Genomic DNA, 18,145 nt, shown 5'->3' on the forward strand with positions numbered 1-18,145 from the left:
CATGAATAAATAAAGTCTTAAAAAAAAAAAGGATGCGGGAGTCTGACTGAGGCACTTCTATGTATTGAGAAATGGGGACAGATATGCGGGATGCTCACTGGTTTTGCTGAGCTTATTCCACGTCCCATGTGCAGCCCGTGTGCATAGCCCATTTGAAATAGTCTAAATCAGTAAAGGTTTCTCCTTGAATTCATGCAAAGATCCAGAACCCTGAGTACTAAAAGTAGGAAAGCAGGTCTCACTAGTGAAAGTGGATTAGACAGCTTTTTTTTTTTTTCTTAAATGTCTAAACTTAATACAATGAGTAAGGTATGAGAACAGTCACTGTCAGGGTCCAGTTTGCTGATCCCTCTAACTTGCTCTCTTTGGGCCGTATCTGTGGGGTGGGGGGAGTACATTGTAGTGACTTCGATGGCATCCTCAGGAAACGACCCACCATCCTGACCCTGCCTTGCCTCTCACTCTTGCCACATCTATATCGGAACTCCATGTCACAACAAAGAAATTGCCTTCTTTTTTCTGTCTTTGTCATTAATTAACCACCTGGCAAAACAGTTTGAAACTGGTACAGAAGAGGGACTGCAGATTCAACATTTCCTTGGGCACATGATATTCTACAATCTTGTCAGTGCAGTGCTCAAATTCCCATTTTTAATAAAAGAGGGAATTTTACTGCTAACAAAATAGCCACCATCAGTTTCTGGAGAACAAGGAGAGCAACATGCACAAAAAAATATATATAGAAGTAGAAACATTACAAATGTTTTCTCATAAGGGAATGGACGATGACAAGGTGATTATGAAGCACGGAGGCACTTTGAAAACCCGGTTTTAATCCTAAGGAACACCAATGTTACACACAGAATATCCAGTCAGCCAGCAAGGCTCATCCTCCATTATTTAATGGCAAAAAAGGGGAAAAGTGCTCAGATTAACACAACGCATGTAACAAGAGGTTAATAAAAATTTTGTCTAGTCATTTTGGCAAAAGAGCATCCATCACATGATTTGCTCATTGAGTAATAATCTGAGATGTGGTTAAGACTCAATATGACTAGTTTGGTTACAATCTGACATTTAGCTTAAAAAAATATCATCTTTTAGAAAATTTATCATTTACATGGTTGGAGAACGAAGGAAAGGATAAAGTGTATGCACCTGAACAGAATCTGAAGGCTTATTGATGAATTGAAATTAAATGACAGGCATAAGTAGAAATGGATGATCAATTCAACATGATGGCCTGTGGTGGGGACACAGGGCCTGTGGGGTTCGGGCAGGATTCTCACAGCCGTGACTTGTATCCCTGAAACTATAACACTATTCAGAAATGAACTTTCCAGGGATCCCTGGGTGGCACAGCGGTTTGGCGCCTGCCTTTGGCCCAGGGCGCGATCCTGGAGACCCGGGATCGAATCCCACGTCGGGCTCCCGGTGCATGGAGCCTGCTTCTCCCTCTGCCTGTGTCTCTGCCTCTCTCTCTCTCTGTATGACTATCGTAAATAAAAAAAAAAAAAAAAAAAAAAAAAAAAGAACTTTCCACATTCTCAAATGTGCTCACTTACAGCTTGCATTAGTTGAAAATTCATTCTCCAATTAGCCTACTGGGGAAGGTGTTTTTTTTTTTTTTTTTTTTTTTTTTTTTTTTTAAATGGCTTGTTTACAAAAAAAACCTTAAAAAATAAAATAAAATACAATGGCTTGTTTATAACAGTTGTTGGCACTGCTGGAATTCACACCACGTGCCATTTCAAATAAAAACCTTTCTTTTTTCTTTTGGCAGCAGAAAAGAGCAGAGTCACACAGTAGCTCTTGATTTATGAACCATGCTTTCTTATCCTCAGGCTCCCAGTCCGTGCCGTTCCCTTTAAGGAACCAGGCTGGAAGCTTTCAACAAGGAAACAATTCTCTCTCTAAATCTACTTTTTAATTTGAAATCCTCTGGGCCTTGGATTAATAATCGGTCCCATTCTCATGCCTCCAGCGATCAGGTGAGAGAATGAAGACCCAGAGACCTCGAGCAGCTTCTTGTGCTTTGTCAAGTGTTGCTCGATGACAAATCAGACAGGAACCTCCAAGAAATGGTATATGTCGTGGGCAAAAGTTGTGGGAACATTTCACATTCAGTGTTCCGGTAAGCATTTTGTCAGCCCTGGGTCACATCCTGAAATTATACAACTGTCCCCCACCACCCCCCAAAACCCGGTTGAGGATGAAGGAGGGGATGGAACTGCTCAAAGCAGACCTGGAGGATGAGCCAACAGAGTGGCCGGGTGGGCGTATGGATGGACAGAGAGAAACTCCTACATGCCTTACAGGATTTTTTGGCTGAAAGCAGAGTTCATCCTTGCAGTGGTCCACCAAACAAAGTGTTTATTGTCAAGTGGGCCTGATCCCTGGAGAAGAAGAAAAATGATTCCTATTTGACTGGAAAGAAATTAACTCTTTCTTCCCTTTTTCGGGGAAGGTGTTGGATAAGTGCTTTGTGATTGATTTCCTCTGTCCAGTTTCAGGGGAGGTGGGTCTCAATGTCAGCAACCGTATTTATTCTCACTGCAATGTCTATGCAGCCGTGGCTGGATTCTCTAATGGGAAGTCTTTTTTTCTCCCCCTCGTCCCCTCTTCCCCCGTCTAGCACAGGCAGGTTCTGTGGAAAGCATATTCTAATAATGATCAAAGCATTAAATTGGGCTGCAGTGAGTTGTTTTTTTATTTTTTGGGTTTTTTTTTGTTTGTTTGTTTGTTTGCATAGAAGTAACTAAGGACCACCTTTAACATCGAATATTGAAAACTTACTTTCAGACTTGAGCTGGGAAAAACCACTGCCCTATTCCCTGGATGATAAAAAGCAATAAGAACTCTATGTTCTACCTTGATCTTTTAAAGATTGAATTTGGAGGGGGAAAAAATGATTTTGCCTACGGATGGCTGTGAAAGCATCAGGGATACGCTGCAGAGCTGGAGAGAAGGGTCCAATTGTAGTATGCTCCCTTTAAGAGGGAAACAAGATTAGAACTTTGGCAAATTTTCGGCTTCTATTCAGAGGGAAAGAGAAGAGATGGCAGTGTCCAAAAAAAAAAAAAAAAGAAAGAAAAAAGAAAAAAGAAAGAAAGAAAAAGGATGCATGTCATGAGACAAAAGCAAAAGCAATCTTATACCTTATTGAAAGCTTACCTGGGCGTGGTTTTAACTCCTCTGGGGTTAAGAACATTTTTTTTTTTCCCTCTTAAAACTAAAGGAGCTAGGGGAAAGGACTTGAATCTGAAATAGTGTCGCAGTCAGTTCTGCTCTGTCCTGGGAAGTACAACAGGAAGAGAAACCTCCAGGGAAGAGAGAGAGGCATCAGGCGCCGAAGGGGAGGGTCTGCGACAACCAGGATGTAAGTTAACAAGTAGCATAAAGGTAGCGACGCTTCATAGCATCCTTCTTAGAAAAACCCTCTGACTTCAACAGTTAGAAGCCTTATTACCCAGCTAGACAAATATCTGAAATCTATTTTGCCGTTTTACGTTATAGATTGCTTTGTGTTCTAGGAGCCCTCATGCCAGAAGAGTCTATAAAAATACGACTTTTGTTTATGTCAGGTCAGAAAAGGTAGTGAGGCTCCATTTAGGATAATCATAGTGTTTACCCAAGCCTTTTGCATATATAAAAATGTTATTTTCTCTAATTGCATATTTTGCTCCTATAATGACTGAGTTGAATTCTAAACTGAAATGAGTAATCAATACTGAATGTCTCTGTCGTTCAAATGAGGTCTTCGCCATTTCAGATGGCATGAAATTGCTTCAAATTTGGCAAATTGCTCTAAGGATGGAAATCAAAAGCGAAAGCTGAAGCCTATTTAATTTTCTTTTCTTTTTTTTTTTTCTTTTTTCAGGTTCTAACTGAAAACTTAAAGCAACAAATAGTGACAGAACTATTACTATTGCAAAATCCACCTGGGTGCTTGGAGGGCAGAGGAAAGAATGAGCTATTACGGCAGCAGCTATCCGATCGTAAATGTGGACCCCAAATACCCGGGCTACCCCCCAGAGCACATCATAGCGGAGAAGAGAAGAGCCAGGAGACGTCTGCTCCACAAAGATGGTAGCTGCAATGTGTACTTCAAGCACATTTTTGGAGAATGGGGGAGCTACGTGGTGGACATTTTCACTACTCTTGTAGACACCAAGTGGCGCCATATGTTTGTGATTTTCTCTTTATCTTATATTCTCTCCTGGTTGATATTTGGCTCTATCTTTTGGCTAATTGCCTTTCATCATGGTGATCTGTTAAATGATCCGGACATCACGCCTTGTGTTGACAATGTCCATTCCTTCACGGGGGCGTTCTTATTCTCCCTTGAGACCCAGACCACCATAGGTTATGGTTACCGCTGTGTCACCGAAGAATGCTCCATGGCAGTGCTCATGGTGATCCTTCAGTCCATCCTGAGCTGCATCATAAACACCTTCATCATTGGAGCTGCCTTGGCTAAAATGGCAACTGCTCGAAAGAGAGCCCAAACCATTCGGTTTAGCTATTTTGCACTCATAGGCATGAGAGATGGGAAGCTTTGCCTCATGTGGCGCATTGGTGATTTCCGACCCAACCACGTGGTGGAAGGCACAGTGAGAGCCCAACTTCTCCGCTACACAGAAGACAGTGAAGGGCGGATGACAATGGCATTTAAGGACCTCAAGTTGGTCAATGACCAGATCATCCTTGTCACACCAGTAACTATCGTTCATGAGATTGACCACGAGAGCCCTCTGTATGCCCTTGACCGAAAAGCAGTGGCCAAAGACAACTTTGAGATTTTGGTGACATTTATCTATACTGGTGATTCCACGGGGACTTCCCACCAGTCCAGAAGCTCCTATGTTCCCCGAGAAATTCTCTGGGGCCATAGGTTTAATGACGTCCTGGAAGTTAAGAGAAAGTATTACAAAGTGAACTGCTTACAGTTTGAGGGGAGCGTTGAAGTTTATGCTCCCTTTTGCAGTGCCAAGCAACTGGACTGGAAAGACCAGCAGCTCCACAACATGGAAAAAGCCCCCCCAGTCCGAGGATCTGACACATCGGACACCACGGTCAGAAGAAGGTCGTTTAGTGCGGTTGCCATTGTCAGCAGTTGTGAAAACCCTGAGGAGACCCCCACGTCTGCCACGGATGAGTGTAAGGAAGCCCCTTATCAGAAAGCTGTCTTGACTCTAAATAGAATCTCCGTTGAATCCCAAATGTAGTTCAAGTTGTGATGACAGGGGCTACCACTCCATCATGTTACTCTTCACCCTAAGGCAAGTAGTCATAAACAGGCCTTTTAAGGAATGTTACAGCTATGTTCTATGGTGACAAAGGGTAAGAACAGGTTAAATCTGGGATGCCTGGGTGGCTCAGTGGTTGAGCATCTGCCTTTGGCTCTGGGTGTGATCCTGGGGTTCCGGGATCAAGTCCCACATCAGGGCTCCCTGCAGGGACCTGCTTCTCCCTCTGCCTATATCTCTAACTCTCTCTCTCTGTGTGTGTCTCTCATGAATAAATACATAAAATCTTTTTTTTTTTAAAAAAGAACAAGTTAAATCTGATAAAAGATTATCTAAAAATTACATAGAATCCAATTGTTTAAGCTTTTTTTTTTTTTGCCAGCAAATTTTGTATTAAGGATGCTATTAAGAGCCCAATTAATTTGAATTTCATCTCTTTTTATTATATCACACACTTGGATCTTCAAAATTGGAAGCGTCATATGCAGTAACAGAGAATAAAGGTAGGATACTGGAATACATAAAAATAGGAAGACAGGCCGCCAGCATGGTTAACGGATTTTTAAATGTATCAACGCTGAGGGTAGCGTCCTAGAAAAACATCATGTCATCTAACCAAGATATGCCACATAGGCATCCAGCAGATTGTAACATTGAGATATTTAACTGAAATCACCTGGCAGGTTCGATGTTTGCCCCTCACGGTGTCTTGGTATCAGCAGAAAAAGGCAGTGGCTGTAAAAAGTAGACACCTGCCACTTGCGCAGGTAATGATGGATGAGTGCTAGAAGTTGTGATGTTTTGTTTAGTTTTTTCCTGAGCCGAAAGGCAGAAGAAAAGTTGACACTATTCAGAATAATATTTCTCTCCTAAATGCCCTGGTTGACTGCAGCAGGTGGCTTTCTAGGGAAGAGCAGAAATAAGGCAACAATGACATTTCTAATTTCTCCGGCAAGGGGCTTTCCTATATGCCCACCTCCCATCTTTTCCAAAGACAACATGAAGAAATAGGATCACAGAGACAGAATGAGGGAATAGATGGCAGTGGTAAACATTCTCAGACCGTTGGAGAGAAAACCTGTGCTGTGTCCTGAAAGAGGGCAGCTGTTGCTGGCTATTTTTTATTTTTTGAGGAGGGGAGAGTAATGAGGGAAACAGCAAAGGGAAGACATTTATTTGTGCCCAGAAGCAGTTGTGTATGTTTCCTGTCTTGGTCACTTTACAAGACATCAATGACTTGAATTCTAGATTTTAAGAAACTCTCCCATTGACCTTGGAACAATCATTCAAATGGCAGATTCTGTGAAATATAATTAAGGTGATTCTTATGCACATTTGTTAAACGGATAAGCTAAGTGTTATGGAATTGCTTAAATTTTAGGGGATATATTTGTATGTTCTATTTCTGTGTTAAAAGATGTTAATCGTGATGACTTTAAGCCAGAACCCCTATGATCTGGCTTAAAGCTTTATAAACTTTAAGCTTTATAAATTGAACAGTTATTAGCTTCATTCAGAATTATAGGTTTCCTTACTTTTTAGTTTCATTCAGAATTATATGTTTCTATACCCATTTTTTTTTTACATTGTTGCTGAGCTGGCAATAAATATACACCACAGTTTTTCCTTTGTTTATTTTATTTAAATATATGTACATACAAATCGTTTTTTGCTGTTTCTGGAAAGGCTCCCCCCCCCCTCCATTTAAATGAAAGCACACAAGCAAATTGAACTGAATCACAGAGTCTGGGATTACCAATCAAAGTAGAATATGTAGGTATGTGAAGGGTTTTTCTTTTTTCTTCTTTCTTTTCTTTTTTCCATCCTCCCTTCCTTCCCCCCTCCCTTTCTCTCTTTTTTTCTTTTGACTCTGAGCAATGAAGTTACTTTTTTAAAAATGCACGTGTGCAAATCTTTTATTCCTGTCGTTTTATGGGTAAGAGATTTGTTCGGGTCCCAGGCTGTAAAACTGTCCTGAAGCTTAATGTCAGAGATCTAAAGAATGCATTTATTTTTTTTTTCTGTCTTGCTTCAGAAATGTAAAACCCATTTTTAAAATTACACATGCGTTGTAGATTTGGATTCTGTAACAGCAATTACTCAGCTAAATTAGAGTACCACAGTCTACCAAGTAGAAATCCGCCACCAGTACAACGGACCTACGTGCCTTTCCCCTGACTTTCTAAGTTTGTTACACACACACCTAGGTTCATTTGACTTTGCTTTGCTTGCTGGACTCTGCTAATCCATAATTCTGGTTTTGTTAGTATCAGAATAGAAGCGTCAATATCCAATAAAGACATTTCACTGTGCTATGTGCTTCCACCATCAAATCTTATGACCCGGAGTAGAATGTAAAACCCGAGTTCCCACGTAACACGTAATTCTGATTTTCTGTTTAGATTTATAACACACTTTGACACCTCGATGAGTTATTAATAATAAAGATCTTAAAGTGATGCAGAGATTGTGTGCATTGGCCTCTATCTCAGATTAGCGTAAGCCGTCGATGTGGTCAGCATTGGGTACAGGGCAGCAAAAAATGAGACTGCGGCCTCACAGGATTAGAACGTAGGCAGAATTACAAAGCATTTTTATGAGTTTTTAGCAGCTTGTAGAACAGCTATATCTGAATTAACAGTTGTGTTTCTGTGAGCTTTGCAAGAAGCCTCCACGCAACACGGCATTTCTGGTTTCGAACGCTCTGTCCATGATGAGAAGTAGGCCGAGTATTTATTTTCTTATGGCAGCTATTTCCCTCTCTGCAGATGAAATTATTCAGTGGACTTAATTAGGTAGGGAAACGCATTGTGGCATCAAGGTACGTGTGCTCCCCCTGTGACTGGGCCCTCAAAGAGGGAGGGAGCACCAGGAGAGAGAAGGAAATGCTTCCACTAGTTCATCAAGCACTCTTGGGTGCTTTGCACACACACAGAGAGTCCCCACAGCAAAACAGTTGGGTGGATGCTTTTAATTTCCATATCATCGAATATCTCGTGCTTTGCATCATCCTAAATAACCGATTCCCAATTGGGACAATGATGTGCAAGACCAAAATAAATAAATAAATAAATAAATAAATAAATAAATAAATAAATAAATAAATACATAAATAAATAAAAAATGAAGCTTCTCAGGTAGGGGTGGCAGGTGGGGTGGGGGGACACTTTAGTGGCATGGGTCTGGCCCACAAGATGACAGCAGAGCTCTCTGGCTGTGACCTTTAAGAAAGCTCTCCCACTGGGTTTGAGTCAGCTGGCATACGCCCCTTGACTCCCTGCATCCAACCTTCCTCCCTAGATCTCAAACTCTCTATAGCTGCAAGTCCTGCAACCATCCAGAGAGAGAGGGAATCAAGGACACCCCTTACAAGGGACGTCAGAAAAGTAGGAAAAAGGACAGCCCTGGATGGCCTATCTCCGGACTTCTTCTGCATGTGTGAAAATAAATGATTTGTCAACTGAACAGCAAGCGGGGAACACAGTCTAGTAAGGAAACAGGGATGTGCTGATGAGTCCAGCTCGTACTTGTACTTGACATTTGATGGAGTGGGTCTCTGTGGAAAGCACATATTTTCTGGGGACTTGAGGAAATGCCACAGTTTTGTAAAACAAACACAAGAGACTTACTTTGGGCCTGGAAATCCCTGTGAGACACTGTGGCTGAGTGACCTTGATAAGAAAAATGGACCAGGACTGCTGTGGGGCTGTCTTGTATCTCCTTCCTCCCCCTCTCCTGGAATCACAGCAATAGGACTTTCACTAGGACAAGCGGCTGAAACCCATGGAGACTCAGACTCAGGGAAGCCTGCACTGCCTAGCTTGGGAAAAAAGCAAAACTCTGCTAATACTCAGCTCAGATCCCCAGGGAGACCAAACTGCATCAATTTATTCAAGTGGACTCTAAAGACACCAAGAAATCTAGATCCTTGCTTTAGATATTTGTATTGAACTACTTCTGAGTTGGCCAGGATACGTGTGAAGTCCATTTTCTGGGCCTAAATAATGAGGCACTAAATTCTACTGGGTTTAAATTATTCTATGAGTTCCATCCATGACAAACACTGATTCTTCTGTTTTGAGTGTTCTGTAAGCATGTGTATAAGCCCTTCTGTATGTTTTTTGTTTTTATTTTTATTTTATTTGATTTGTTGTTGTTGTTTTTATTTTTTTAAGGTAAGCGTCACCTGTGGACTCCCAGAAACCACCCCTATACACCCTTGGTACCTATAAATCACAGAGCCCTCCTTCAATTCTAAATTTGGCGTGGCCTCCCTGTCTCTCTCACTTTCATTTTTAAATAAGCAGCGTGACCTACATTCTGAAAAAAAAAAAAAAAAAAAACTTTGGGCACCACATACAGAATGCGAGGAGGGATGATGACACACACACACAAAACAGACAGGGAGGTGCTTGGCAAATTCTCTGCAGAAGTTCTCTGGGATATGAGGTCTTTGCAAATGAAAGCTGGTAACTGAGACTCAGTTCAGATGAATCTGTGGGCAAGAGAGAGCAAGCAAAGGCCTCCATTTTCCTGAAAAGGCAAAATCCAAGTGTTGCCTGGAACTATCATTGGTCTGTCTTGCTTTGGAGCTTTTCTTGAGTGGAAAAAAAACCCCTTAGGATCAGCAGAATCATAAGTTCTTGCATAGAGCCTACTTTTCTAAAACAACTTAACACAATCCTCCTATGACTGTGTGGCTGGGTTATGACATTTGGCTGAGGGCAAGCAGCATCCGTCCCATCAGGTCATCCCTGTGTTCCTTTCCCTGGGAGCGGCCACGCCTGTGGTTTGGGATCTTTTGTACAGAGTCAGGATATTTAAGTAGACATGGCTGGACGCTCTGAATTTCAATAGATTCTTAGTTGCTGAATACCTAGCAAGGGAAAAAAAAAATCTTTAAATAAACTACTGCCTTTTGCTGTTTGGTCTCATTGATTTATGCTATTTTATAAATACCGCAAAGTAAAAGAATACTCTATCTAGAGGCTATCTGTCATCCCAAGAAAAAAGCAGCTGGACTGAGATGAAGGGTCCTCTAAATTAAAAAGGCAACCTGATCTGGCCCTTGATGCAAACTTTGGAGCCTCTGCAGGCTGCAGAGAAACAGGTTAATCACTTAAAGTTTTCAGCAAGCCCAGTGGATGAAAACCCAAACAGACGAAGTCTTGCTAAGTTACACGGCCAAGGGACGCTTTGTCTCTATGCTATCATTTGCCACCAGGGCCTATAAAACATCCTTAATCACTATCTAAGTAACTTAAACTTGAGACAGAAAGAGCCCCAAGAGGTTTCGACCCTGTGAAAACTCCTTTACAGAAAGTTATCACAAGTTCCACATCAAATACTTCAGTCACATGCACTGTGGGTAAAGGCTCTTTGTTTGAATTAGAAGCACACATTGGAGATCGATTATTTATTCTGGGACTTGTTGATCCCATGTGATACCAGCTTGCGTGGGGAAGGGAGGCCAGCAGCAGGGGACAGGTTAAGGACAGAGCTAGCCTCTGCCAGCTGCCAGTTCCAGAACCAAAGACTTGCGGACATGAGAGAAGTAGGTATCAGTTCATTTAACTCGGATTCTATTTTACATATGAGGAAACCTCCAACGTTTTAGAATTTGTATTGATTTCATTTTTTAAAAAAGATTTTATTTATTCATGAGAGACACAGGAGAGAGGCAGAGATGTAGGCAAAGGGAGAAGGAGCCTCCCTGCGGGGAGCCTGATGCGGGACTCGATCCCAGGGCCCTCAGATCACGACCTGAGCCAAAGGCAGATGCTCAACCACTGAGCCACCTGGGCATGGGAAATCTCCAACTTTTGAGAGGTTACCTGCCCACAGAGACACAGCCGTGGAGAGGCGGCCGAGGAAGAAAACCTAACTATGGATGCCCAGGGCTCTTTTGAACAGGCGATGAGCACTTCTGACCCTGTTTTCATTCTGTTATCATGAGATGGGAAGAGCGATCATTTCAAGGCCCTTTGTCAAATAGAAGCCCATTCGTTATTCTCTAGAAGTGCTTCTTCTGAACTGAACTGTTAATTGGTCATTGATTATTTAGACTGGAGAGTGAGCAAGGGAAAAAAAAAATGTGGGAAACAGCACAGTAAGAGCCAAGATGAGTGAGGATAATCTACTCCAAGATGCAAACAAAAATGATTGTATTAAAAAAGGCTTCCCCCCCCCCAACCCCGCCTTTTCAGGGCAATGCTAATGCACAGTGGGGCATACCCCTGGGCATTAATCCACTGTCACAAGTGTCACCAGGCCTTTTGCCTTGGAAGCAAGAACATTTAGTCTGCTAGCAGGGTGTTGTTTAGAGAATAAACAAACACAATGTGGAGTGGGATCCTTCATCCATTAAATGGACACTGTGGTTTTTGAGGCAAGACCTACAAGGAAAGGGGGTCACCCTGAGAGAGTTTCATAGATCTGGGGTGACAGCAGTTGCTCTTCTTACCAACTGTGCTACTTGGAGTAACCTTGGTAGCATTTTTTATTCTTTTTTTTTTTCTTGGAATTTATTCATTTGAAAGAGAGAGAGAGAGCATGAGCGGGGGTGGGGGAGAAGGAGAAGCAGACTCCCCGCCGAGCAGGGAGCCTGACATGGGCCTCAATCCCAGGACCCTGAGATCATGACCTGCGCCAAAGGCAGATGCTTAATGGCCTGAGCCATCCAGGAGCCCCATATTTCTGATTCTCAGTTCCCCTACCTTCGAGCGTTTCTTGCCACATTCAGCTGTCATGAAGAGTGCAGGCTTAAGAACCAGACTGCCTCAGTTTAGGCAAAATTTCTACTATTTTCTTGCTGTGTGACTGTGGGCAATTTACCTCAGCTCTCTGGGCCCCAGTTTTCTCAGCTATGGAGCCAGGAAAACAAGAGAACCCCCCTCCCTGTTGCTGCAAGGATTAAGTGCACTAACATTTGTAAAATGCTCACAACAGTACCTGGCACATCACGAGTGCTAATGAAGTGCAGGCTGCCAGCAAACTCTTCATCTCTTACAGTGTTTTGTCGATGAATTCACATTCCTTGGCACTTGATGTTGACTTAAGCCCCCTCTCCCCCCCCCCCCGCCACAAAAAAAAAAAGAAGAAAAAAGAAATTAAAAGGAACATTTGGTAGAAGGGATGGAAGTTCTTCCCATCCAAATGTAAACGATTTGTGTACTATTTTGCCCCAACCACTTTGGATTATGTAAACCACACTTCCTCTCCATTGTGTGAGGCATTCAGGATTTGGTAAAATGGTGTTTTTTGAGAATAAAAATACAGCTCTACTCCTATACACACCGAAGGCTTCGTGAGTAGTACCAAACCAAGGAAAAAATCAGACTGCAGATCATACAGGAGGCTCTCCTGTGGAAACTGCCAACTGGGTTTTTTATTTATTTATTTTTTATTTTTCCAACTGGGCTTTGCATGCAAGCAGCTTCAGAAACTATTGAACCAAGAAAAAAAAAAAGAAAGAAATAAAAGAAAAGAAAAAAGAAACTATTGAACCACTCTATGTCATAATATCATGCACTGTATTCAAACTTCTCAACTTGTTCCAGCAAATTAAAGGGCTTCTGGGAGTAGCAGGCTCATTATCCAAAAATGACCCATCCCAACCCAGTCGAGCTGTCACTAACTGAACCTGGAAACCCTGGCTGGCCTAAGATGCGTGGGCCCCGTGGGTCTGCGGAGCACCCGGAAGACTGGGAACCACGCTTCATGTGCCAGAAGAGAAGTGTGTCAAACTCATCTGGGATGAAGGAAAAATGATCCTTTTTCTCTAATGAACGGCGGACGGTAGGAGGATGATTGCAGACTTGAAATCAGACAGGAGTAGGTTCAAATTCCAGCCGTGCCCCTTGCCAGCCATGTGAACAAGGCAATTTTTTAGTTGTCACTGAGTTCGATCCTGCATGAGTATAAATGCAGATAATAGTCTCTATCTTGAGGGCCAACCATGAAGTGTGTACCAGGATGCTCACAGGCACACACACGCATGTACCTACATATGTATGTATTTAAAGGCATATACCTATCAGGTACATGGGATCTGCTCAATAAAACTAATATTCCCTGTTTTCCTTCAAAAAATCAGTAATAGTAGATCCTTCCTTCCTTCCTTCCTTCCTTCCTTCCTTCCTTCCTTCCTTCCTTCTTCCTTCCCTTCCTCCCTCCTTCCTTTTTTCTCTTTCTTTCTTTCTTTCTTTCTTTCTTTCTTTCTTTCTTTCTTTTCCTTTTCTTTCTTTCTTTCTTTCTTTCTTTCTTTTCTTTCTTTCTTTCTTTCTTTCTTTTCTTTTCTTTCTTTTTTTTCTTTTCTTTCTCTTTTTTCCAGAGACAGGGAGTGGAGAAGGGTATATATATAGAGAGAATCTTAAGCAGGCTCCACACCTAGCACGGAGCCTGATGTGAGGCTCGATCTCACGACCTTGAGATGGTGACCTGAACAGAAATCAAGAGTTGGAAGTTGAACCCACTGAGCCACCCAGGCACTCCAATTATAGCATTTTTCAAAGAGATTTGAAAGCAAAAACATTAGCAGCTGTGGGATAATCATGTATTATCACAATTTTTTTTTCTAATTAGCCAGGTTTTCATCTTGATGTCTAAAGTCAACTTTCTAGATGTATTCTTTTCCTGCTCCCAGGAGTACTTGATTTTAATGCCAGCCCTGCCACAAATTAGCTGTGCCGTTTCAGGGAATTAACCTCCCTGGTCCACTGTTTCTGAGCATTATGGCAGGGATGTTGCTTTATGTTACTCCATGATTCCTTGTAACCTCAAAATCTGATGATTTTCTCTTCCTCTACTTCTCACCCTAATTCTTTTTTATTTCTTGTTGGCTTTTTATGCTTTTTTTTTTATTAGTGTACCTAATTCACTGCAGTCTTCCCTATTCTCATGATTACTGTACTAACTGAATTTTATAAGAAAGGTCTATTTCATGTTATTTTCTGTTTCTTTAAAATTCTTATTTTGGTAGGGGCAGAGGAAGAGGGAGAGAGAGAATCTCAAGTGGGCTCCATGCTGGGCATGGAGCCCGACTCTGGGCTTGATCTCACAACCCTGAGATCGTGACCTAAGCCGAAATCAAGAGTCAGACACTTAACAGACTGGGCCACCCAGGCTCCCCAATAAAATTCTTCTTTAATGTGTAACTATAATGTGCCTTTTTTTACTTACTGTGATAATATATGGTCAATTCAGCTACGATAATATTTGTTGAACTTAGTTCTCAAGTCTGATATTACTTTTTCTGAAATAGGATCTAATGTAAATAGCAAAATTTGAGGAATTTAAAAATGATACAAGTCTGATTGTTTTTTTTAAAAAGATAAAATATTACTTCATAATTACAATGGCAGGAAGCAAATAGTGACATGAAAAATGTGGTAACTAAAGTAGAGCATTAGAATTCTCATGAGGGCCACCTAAATTTATGACGAACTCACAAAGGGCATCAAATATGCTACTAAAATTTGTGAAATGCCAGAACACTTGATCTATGGAAGTTGAGGAAAAAATTTTCAGTGAAGGATGCTACTAACCCTTTGTATTACTGCTAAGAGTTGCTTCTTCAGATTGGTGATTTACGTAGTGAAAAACTAAACAACTGTATCTGGTCGGCCTGTGTTATGTTTCCAGTTGGGCAAAAGTGGCCGCTCCCAATAACTAGTTATCCTCCCAATAACTATAACTGTCTATGATTGCACCTTGTTTCCTATATACTAGTGGTCTGTGATTACCCCAAGCATGAGAAGAGATGGTCTATTGTTAGTATCAAACAATCATAAAATTAAGTGGGCGGCACATTGGAATCTCCTGGGTGTTCTTCCCAATATCATGTCTGGTGTAGGACCAGAGAAAGCATGAATTCCAAATAATAAACCTGAATTTTGTATTTTTATATTACAGATTAATTTTAAAATAGTCCCAGAATGACTAAAACTAAATTGAGAACGTCATATACATCAAACAATATAAAATTTGGTTTATCCTTCTCCAGACGTGTAACTTAGTATTTAAGTCATTACTCTTTGCCTTAAAATTTTGGATAATTATTATACGAAGGATCTACACACCTACTTGTCCTCCCTGGATTTGGGGGTTGGGAAAAAGCAAAATATTGATGATTTTGCAGGCAGATGGAGGATGATAAAAAAAATAAATAAAAGCACTTTATCTTTTCACCGAAGGCTAAGATGATATGTTGGTCTTCTGAAATACCGTACTGATAATAAGATACAGTATTAATAATAACAATTATGTAAAAACCTCTGGTAATTGCAATTCTATTAGGATGTTGAATATTCTTGGTCACCATTGTGCCACCTTGTGGTCACAAGAGAACACATGTTTTTTTTTTCATGAAGTAAATCGATTAAGTTTTTATTCTCTCCCCCCTACTATGGGAGGATATTTGGAAGAATAAGTTGGGAAGCACATTGCCAACAAGGACCGTAAATAAAATATAATGGGCACCACTCAAATTAGAAACTAGTACACACTGAAAAGCAACAAATGGTATTGGTCTAGGTATGGATTCCATGTACTAGATTTTCCCTCTGCTACCTCAATGTGAATTATATATTTAGAGGATGAGGGGTCAGTTAAGCATTTGCCTTTGGCTCAGGTCATAATCCCCAGGGTCTGGGGGATTGAGCCCTCTGTGGGGTTCCTTGCTCAGTGGGGAGCCTAGTTCTCTCTCTCCTGTTCCTCCCCAGCTCACTCACTCGCCTGCTCTCTCTCTTTTGGTCTCTCTCACCTGTGCTCTATCTCTCTCTAATGAATAAATAAAAATCTTTAGAAAAAAGAAGATGGGGGGGCGGCTGGGTGCCTCAGTGGTTGAGCAGACATCTGCCTTTCACTCAGGTCGTGATCCCGGAGTTGCCCTAGGGATGGAGTCCCCCATCAGGTTCCCCACAGGGAGCCTGCTTCTCCCTCTGCCTATGTCTCTGCCTCTCTCTGTGTGTCTCTCATGAATAAATGAGTAAAATCTTTTTTTTTTTTAATGAAGTTGAAGTTCATGTAGGTTGCCATTCTTGATTTGCAAACATAGACATGGAAGTCTGGATCGTGACCATTGAGAATCTAATTATTAATTCAGCAATCTATTTATAGTAAAAGAGAGCAACCAAAATTTAGGTATCAATCACCAATACTAGATTAGAATAACCACTTTAATGCATATATAGGAACAGTTTAAAAAAATACAATTTTTATAGTGAGTAAAGATTTGCTTTGTAAATATATTACAACTTCGTAAGTTTTACGCTTTTCAAAGAATTGTGATATTTGTTTAAATGATTTTTTTTTTTTGATTTCTAAATCCCACTAGGTCAGCATCCAGATGTGAAGAACAGAGAAAGACAGGATTGGCCACCATCCCATAGAGTACTTGTCTACTAGGGACGAAATAATATATTTTGTACCAAATTCAGAAATGTAACGGCCACTGATTTATATTCTCATTGCTTGTTTGATCAAGGCTACAGCTTTTATCAAGGATGAAACTATTAGAAAAAAATGAAGTTCCAAAAATCTCTCATTATAAGTAGTGGGTGTGTAGAGAATGAGAGACAGAGACAGAGACAGAGACAGAGCCAGTTTAACAAATTCTCACAGATGCATTACTGGGCTAGCACACTGGTCTTCGTTTTCTCTTCATCTGACTCTTGGTCTCATATCTCTGTCTTCTTTTTACCTATCAATTTCCTATTTCAATCTCTGATTCTCATTCTCTGTATGGTAGTCTTTCCACACCTCTCTTTCTCTGTTACATTTTCTCATTTAATTTAGACTGAAATCCAGGTCTTCTGGCCTAGATTTGAGTCCCAGCTCTGTGGATTTCTAGCGGTGTGCCCTTGCACAAAGTACTCAAACTCTGCTTCCTTATCTGTTAAATAGGGGTAGAAGTACTTACCTCCCACAACTGTTGTGACAACTGAATGACTCATTGCACGCAAAAGCACGTAAGACCATACTTAGCACAGAGTACACGGCCAGTGCATGGTAGCCCATCTCTATTTTTATTGTCAGAAAAAAAAAGTATCCATTCTTAATATTCAAATCCATGTCATCGTGTTCCAATACTGCTTCACTTAGAGGTATGATGTCACCGTAAATTAGAGATGTAGCTCACAGAATGTTAAAACAGAAATATCTCCCATGTACCTCTTCTCACAACTGTATCAATAAAATGCTAAATCAGGAAATGCCTCGCCTAGACTCATGCAGTTATTAAGTAGAAGAACCCAAAATGATCCCTATCTTCTATTCGTACATCCTTACCCAGAGTTCATTGCAATGAACAATAATCCTCATTCTAAACCGTGGCTTTATTTTTTGACTCGTTTTACTTTTTCCTTCTCTCCTTGCCTCTCTTTCTTTATTCCTTATTTATCTATCATTTTTAATCTATCCCCTAGCTATTATCACCCAGTTATTATCTATCTATCATCTATCTATCATTATTTATCTACCATTACTTGTCTATCATCTATCATTATCTAGTATCTTTCTATCTACCTACCTATCTAGTATCTATCTATTCATCTATCATCCATCTATTATTTGCCAGGGCTAGAATTAATACAGTCAGTGAGATAAAAATCTTCCACTGCAATACCTCATTTTTCTAACACTCACTAATTCATGTATTCATATATTAACACCTACCTCATATCTGGTCACTCATAGATATTGTGAAGGTAAAATGAACTAAACAGAAAGGAAATGATCTTTCTAGGAACTTATAGTCTAGTAGGAGAGACAAAGGTAAAATGAACAAATGACAAACAAACCAAACATAATGTAATGCCAGGCACAGTAAATTGCTATGAAAAAAAAAAAAGTAAAGGAATATACCTGTGCAGAGAGAGATGGGTGCCATTTTAGGT

At 40.8% G+C, this 18,145-nt stretch overlaps 1 protein-coding gene across 6 annotated transcripts in view; it reads left to right on the forward strand.

Annotated features, from left to right (window-relative positions):
• KCNJ16 (potassium inwardly rectifying channel subfamily J member 16) overlaps positions 1-5,248 on the forward strand; it is a 54,300-nt gene extending 49,052 nt beyond the window's left edge. For 4 of the 6 annotated variants that reach the window (XM_055321254.1, XM_055321235.1, XM_055321210.1 and 1 more), the window contains one exon: positions 3,881-5,248. In XM_055321254.1, coding sequence (XP_055177229.1) covers positions 3,969-5,228 — 1,260 coding nt within the window. In that variant the 5' untranslated portion in view covers positions 3,881-3,968 and the 3' untranslated portion in view covers positions 5,229-5,248. Of the gene's footprint in view, positions 1-1,999; positions 2,135-3,238; positions 3,380-3,880 lie in introns of those variants that run through there. The other 2 variants (XM_055321227.1, XM_055321219.1) reach the window with 2 other exon arrangements.
• Positions 5,249-18,145: the final 12,897 nt, after the last annotated feature.

Source organism: Nyctereutes procyonoides, unplaced genomic scaffold, assembly GCF_905146905.1.
Source record: "Nyctereutes procyonoides isolate TBG_1078 unplaced genomic scaffold, NYPRO_anot_genome, whole genome shotgun sequence".
NCBI classification, from domain to species: Eukaryota; Metazoa; Chordata; class Mammalia; order Carnivora; family Canidae; genus Nyctereutes; species Nyctereutes procyonoides.